Source organism: Peromyscus leucopus, chromosome 7 (assembly GCF_004664715.2).
Source record: "Peromyscus leucopus breed LL Stock chromosome 7, UCI_PerLeu_2.1, whole genome shotgun sequence".
In the NCBI taxonomy this organism is placed as follows: Eukaryota; Metazoa; Chordata; class Mammalia; order Rodentia; family Cricetidae; genus Peromyscus; species Peromyscus leucopus.
In genome coordinates, this window is record NC_051069.1 from 62830899 (window position 1) to 62837531 (window position 6633).

At 43.7% G+C, this 6633-nt stretch overlaps 1 protein-coding gene across 1 annotated transcript; it reads left to right on the top strand.

Moving 5' to 3' along the window:
• Window positions 1-1835: 1835 nt before the first annotated feature.
• Window positions 1836-2866, top strand: LOC114708019 (tubulin polyglutamylase complex subunit 2-like). Its single transcript, XM_037207774.1, has one exon. It carries the CDS (start codon window positions 1902-1904, stop codon window positions 2643-2645), a length of 744 nt encoding a protein of 247 aa, XP_037063669.1. The 5' UTR covers window positions 1836-1901; the 3' UTR covers window positions 2646-2866.
• Window positions 2867-6633: the final 3767 nt, after the last annotated feature.

Consider the following 6633-nt stretch of genomic DNA (forward strand, 5'->3'; position numbering starts at 1 on the left):
CAAAGTCCAGTTCTTATCATCTCTGGATAATCAGCATCTCCTTCTAGGACAGAAGTGGTAGTCAGTGAGTGATGTCACAGGGACTGAGAACTGCAGCATTATGGCCTCCAGCCAGCGTGAGGGTTCAGTGAAATGCCTGCTGCACATTACTTTGTGTGACAGAGGTTACACTTTTCGAGGCTTTGGGGAACTATACCAATTTAAAGTGAAACCATGGAGAATTCATTGTATTCCAGAAGACAGGCTACACATTCTTTCTTTTTCTTATTGCTCTATCTCAGCTTTGCAAAGAAAAATGGCAAACTCTAATTTGGTCTGAGTGCTACATGCAGGAAGGAAATTGAAGCAGAAAACATCAGAAGACAATGGCACTTACCAGCGTTGTGTTGAACTACATTGAAGGCCGAGGCAAAAGGATGTATTGGTGTGACATTGACTTTGTCTTTATTAAAAATTGTGACTTTTTGCTAAAAGATTCCCTTGGCATAATCACACAAAAATATTTATCTTGATCATTAAAGTTTTCTTCAATGCCCATATTTTGTGTCCAAGATAACCAACATGGTCTTGGCCTTGTCATTGAACAGACAAAAAGAGAAGAAAACATGAAAAGAAAAGACCAAGTTAATTTCACTACATATTATGACAAAAAAGAAAAAAAACTGGCATTTGGTTTCCAAACTGGAAACCAAAGCTCAGCAGGCTATGGGTGCTCAGCTCTGCAGCTGAAGAAAGCCTGGTAGGAATCTTCAGTATTTTAACCTGAAACATCTCAGAGAAAAAATGTTGCTGTGGTTTGTTTGGGTCTCCTCCATAGGTCTTCTACAGCAACTCACAACTTGTTGAAGTCAGGCTCTCCACGCACCTGTTAGAAATGTTGTGGCAAGCATGCTCCCAGACATAGGCAGTGCATGGCTGTGTGTTGACTCTCAGTGTCTTCATCCTAGAAGCGGCGACCCCCTCTTGCTTTCCATGTCCATCCTGAGGTGTCCTCTGCACTAGCGTAGTTAAGAAGTTGTGTTTAAAGCAGCAATGTGGGCATCTACTTTGCAGTTCATGTACCTTCAGCTCTAAGTTTGCCTGGTCCTCATTTGCTCTATGTTAACTGGTGGGGCCAATCTGTTTGCCTTTGCCTTCATAATCGAATTCCCCTCCACTTAGCAGCCTGTATTCCACTCTGTGTCTTCAGTTCTTTCCACATTTTTTATTATTCCTTCTTTGCCTTCTTATGTGGGAGGCAAGGACAGGCTTGTTTAACATCTCTGAAAATCCCATGATGGGGTGGGAAAAGGCTAGCTTTTTGGCAGTCCTAAATATAGAGTATTTGACTGCCTGGTAGGACAGATAGCAATCATGAGTCATGGAGCTAGATACAAAGAAGTAATGTGGTTCCAAGCAAAACAAATAACTCATGAGCCTACACAGGGTCCTGTATCTTGATGGATTTAGCCCCATGGCTGTCTTTGATTATGAACTTTAAACCTGGAACATTTTCCTAAAGTACAAGTCAGGAGCCACGCCTGAAAAGGCTTTAAACATCCCCATGGCTGACAGCGGGTAAGGTACTTGTGAGCACAGAATGACCTCATACGTTCCCTTGCCTTGCTGTTGGACCATTACATAGGAAGGATGGAACAAGCTCAGTAAATTGTCGTGTTTTTTGTCTTTTTTTTTTTTTTTTTTTTTTTTAATTCAGAGCTGAGGACCGAACCCAGGGCCTTGTGCTTGCTAGGCAAGCGCTCTACCACTGAGCTAAATCCCCAACCCCTGTCGGTTTTTGTTTTTTTTTTGTTTTTTTTTTTTTTTTTTTTTTTTGTAAAAGAATTAAGCTTAGCATCCTCGAATCTTCTCCAGGTGTAACAGAAGTGAGCATAATAGAAAAGCTGCCTGCTGAACGTCATATGATTTCTTCGTGGGAACAAAAAAACAATTGCGTGATGCCTGAAGATGTGAGAAACTTCTATTTGATGACCAATGGTTTTCACATGACATGGAGTGTGAAGCTAGATGAGCACATCATTCCACTGGGAAGCATGGTGATTAATGGCATTTCAAAACTGACTCAGCTCATCCAGTCCTCGATGTATTCCCTTCCTAATGCACCAACTCTGGCGGACCTAGAGGATGATCAAGAAGACAATGAAGACCAGCAAGAGAAGCCTCACTTTGACGGTCGCAGTGTGATATTTGAGCTAGACTCATGCAATGGTAATGGGAAGGTTTGCCTCGTCTACAAACACGGGAAACCTGGATTAGCTCATGACACTGAGATCTGGTTCCTGGACAGAGCACTATACTGGCATTTTCTCACAGATACCTTTACTGCCTATTACCGCCTGCTCATCACCCACCTGGGCCTGCCCCAGTGGCAGTATGCCTTCACCAGCTATGGCATTAGCCCACAGGCCAAGCAATGGTTCAGTATGTACAAACCCATCACCTACAACACAAGCCTGCTCACAGAAGAGACCGACTCCTTTGTGAACAAGCTGGACCCCAGCAAAGTGTTCAAGAGCAAGAACAAGATCTTAATCCCAAAAAAGAAAGGGCCTGTGCAGCCTGCCAGTGGCCAGAAAGGACCCGGACTCTTAGCTCCACTTACCCCTAAACCTTCCTCTGGCTCTGGAAACCCTGTCCGAAAATAAGCATCCCTCACATCAGCCTCACAGCAGTGATACCAGCACACAGATGCCCTGGGGCGGCCCCATCTTCAGACACTTTGTGACTGTAGGCATTGTCCTGAGGGACCAAAGCCTTAGGCCAGGAGTTGGAAAAACCATACTGAATTCTCCCCAGGAGTCCTTTCCTCCGTATGTTGTGCCAACCCCATCTCCAAAACCAGCTAAGACTTTCAGATGTGTCTAGAGGTTTACGTTTTGTTTTATTTTTACGTCTATACCCAAAATACTTAACATCTTAGCAGTAACTAGAGAGGTCCTACCAAATAAACCCATGGCTCAACTCATGAAACATCAATAACAACTAATCATGTGATCACCTCAGTTATGAAAATTTTACACCCTCAGTTGCATTAGCCACACTTCAAGTATGCACGTGATAGTGGATTCCATATTGATAACACAGAGATGGGGAGCATTTCTGTCATAGAAATGTTTTTGGACAACATTGCATGCAAATATTTTCATATTGTTAATGTATAATGTTGATGCCTTAGCTTTTTAGGCTGTATGTTTTGAGAAGACACTTTAAAGGACACAGTCTTGTGTTCTTTACAACCTATACCGTAAACACATCACACTTGATTCATGTCTTTTTTATTTAATTCACTATAAAATCCTATGTTCCTGATTATTTTCCTATAAAGGGGTTTGTTTCCAGCTTTGTGTCGATATTTCTACATTTACCTAAACTATCTTTTAAAAGAGATTGACCCCTGCTGTATTTTATCTGTTAAAGCCTTGGGCATTCATTTGCAGATAAAGCCAGTCTGTTCACAAGAAAAAAAAAAAAAAAAAAAAAAAAGAATTTAAGCTTAATAATTTTAATACTCAATGTAAGGGGTAGATGCAGCACTAGTGGCTGGCACTAGATACTGTGGTGGCAGAAGAATCACAAGCCATGTTTACCTTTTAGAGCTTTATTAGAAGGAGGGAGAGAGAGAGAGAGAGAGAGAGAGAGAGAGAGAGAGAGAGAGAGAGAGAGATATGCTGTAGGATGGTCTGTATGTCAAATGCTCTGATTCATCAATAAATAAAACACTGATTGGCCAGTGGCCAGGCAGGAAGTATAGGCGGGACTAACAGAGAGGAGAACTGAGAGAACAGGAAGGTGGAAGGGGTCACTGCCAGCCGGCGCCATGACAAGCAGCATGTGAAGACGCAGGTAAGCCATGAGCCATGTGGCAAGGTATAGATTTATGGAAATGGATTAATTTAAGCTATAAGAACAGTTAGCAAGAAGCCTGACATGGCCATACAGTTTGTAAGCAATACAAGTCTCTGTGTTTACTTGGTTGGGTCTGAGCGGCTGTGGGACTGGTGGGTGAGAGAGATTTGTCCTGACTGTGAGCAAGGCAGGAAAACTCTAGCTACAGAGAGAGAGAGAGAGCCAAAGAGATGCAGAAACAGAGCATGCATGCTCACTTGCACTTACGCACGCACACACGCACGCACACACGGAGGGAGAGTACAGAGAGAATGTGTGGGAGTGCATGTCCGCTTTTAGGCTGGGACGCAGTCACAAGCTGATGACATAATAAGGACAGAATCCTTACATTTAAGTCTGCATTTAATTTTTTTTAAAAGCACAATTAAGAAATACCACCCCACCCCCATCCTGGCCTCAGTGGCTTAGCAGGAAGTCAGAGGAGCAGATGAGGATTATCCTTCGTATTTGTTCTTATCAGTGAAACTGTGAGGCAGGCAAAGCCTGTGGAGACTTTAGAGCTTTTAATTCTGACAACAGACACAGTGATTACTTTAAGGCTTACCGTAGTGACTAAATTAGCTAATACAGGGAATGGCTGAACACGGCAGGTGTTCGTTATCTTACACTGCGTTCAGGCACTGTGTGCCTGAATTCTCTGCTCAGCAGCTCTCAAGTCTGAAAGCGAGATGTCAACTAGATTTATTCTCCTCTAGAAAGTTGCCTATTCAAGTCACCAAATCCTTTCCAGATTCCGCGGGGATTGTTCTCTGTTCCTAGAGGTGACTTTCAAGTCTTTGTTAGGCTTCTTTGACACTCAAAGCTAGACACAAAAGAATCCTCCCACACAGAACCCTTCTCATTCTTTTCATCATCCGAGTAGCAGGGAAGGCTCACCTCATTAGGTCAGCCCTGCAGCATCCTATCCATTGTGGCTAGCTCAAAGTAAACTGATTCGCAGCCTCATGGCTGCACTGGCCTCCCTTGATATGCACAGGTCTGCCGGCACTGAACAGGGAGGAGCCATACAAGGCATGTTCACTGTGGGAGCAGACACTTCTGCAGCCATCTTAGAATCCTGCCCATACCTGTTCTGTGACACGAGCTGTTATTGTTGCTAGTGGGGTATGGACTAGATCCCCTACAAGAAAACACTGGGTAGTAAGACTTTCAAGTTAGAGTGGGGTGTGCATAGAAGCGGACTGTGTGCATACCAGCCTTTCCTGTCTGAACACCAGGGACATTAGAAGGGCCAGGATTCCTCAGCTCAGGGAGACATCTGGCTGGGGATTTAACAGTGGCCGGTAACCAAGAGTGAAATGCCTTCAACTGCATAGAGAGCAGAAAACACTTAAGCCGGAACAGACGTTATAGGATTATCTGTATGAGATGAAGCTAGGTACAAAGATCTTAAAATTAGACTTAGTTCCTGAAGCAGTTATTCACCCTATGCCTGCTATTCTTCTGACATAGGGTAAAATATCATGGCATCCTAGAAGCTTGAGGCCAGCACGGACTGAAGTGAATGGAGAGAGAAGTGTTGACTGGTTCCTTCCTGCCCCAGGATTCTGGTCAGAGAGGAAACTTATCAGTGCTCACCAGAGGATGTATCCCAACATGGGTACTGTGTCTGGGAAAGAGTGAGGAGAAATCAGGACTCCTTAAGCTCAGTTAATACCCCCCCCCCCGAAAGCCATTGTGTTGCCAACACCACTTTGGCAGAAACGACAGAGGAAGAAAGGATTGTCCCGAAACAGCAACGGCCTGAATTCTGGTCCTTTTGTCCAACTCTTCCACCACAAATCCCATCTTGGTGCAAGGAGGACGGGACATAAATGGCACAGATGCTGGGTGTCCAGTGTTAACATGACATTGTGTTGACCCAAGTGTGGACAAAGCTCACCGACCCACAGATTAGCATTCCAAAGTCAAAATGCTTGACCAATTTGACATCCAGTGACAGAGTTTGCTGCTGTTTTCTGCACGTAGAGTCCTAATTCCCTGGCACGGTCCGAAGTTCTGTAACGTCTTCAAGTGTCCACAGTGCTGTCTGTCACTGCCGCTTTCTCTGTTTACCTTCCTCTTCCCCTTTCACGCTTTCCAGAGCTCTGATGTGAGAGAGGAGCCCGGTTACTCTTAGCTTCGCTGAAGCTTCTTAGACCCCTTGACCACTTGTCATTCTAACTTAATAAAAAATACATATTACGATAGCATTCCTTGACAGTTTAGACAGAATCAAGCCAAACGAAAATGCCGTAAATTAGTAAAAAAAGAAGATATGCGGTGGAAGTAAGATTACAAATGTACCCTTGATTCTAATGAGGTACACAGCTCTCTCCTACCACTGAACATTTGAAAATTTGGTCTTGACTTCAATAAGCACTATGACTTGCTAATCTACTCAGGAAGCTGCAAAGGTACTCCAGTTTAAAGAAAATAGAACAATGGCATAAACATGATATCACTGCAAACTGGACAGGAGACAAAAGATCGGCAAATAGCCCAACAGCAGTGGAACGGCAAGGAGAAAACTTGTGACTAGTTCCATGGGAACACATGTTTTGATTGTGGGTCCAAGAGGAAAGTACTAAACATTAGTAACATTTCCATACAACTTGTTTAGTAGGCATTCTCACTTTGCGGAGGAAGGGGAGGTGAGGAATGTCTGTAAGTGGTGGCTTGTAGGCTCACTCTGAGCTACTACCGTTTCTAATTTCTCATGCTGAACCTTTCTTTTTCTTCTTGAGG

Coding starts and splice junctions, on each gene's coding strand:
- LOC114708019 (XM_037207774.1), top strand. CDS start 1,902: ATGATTTCTTCGTGGGAACAAAAAAACAATTGCGTGATGCCTGAAGAT.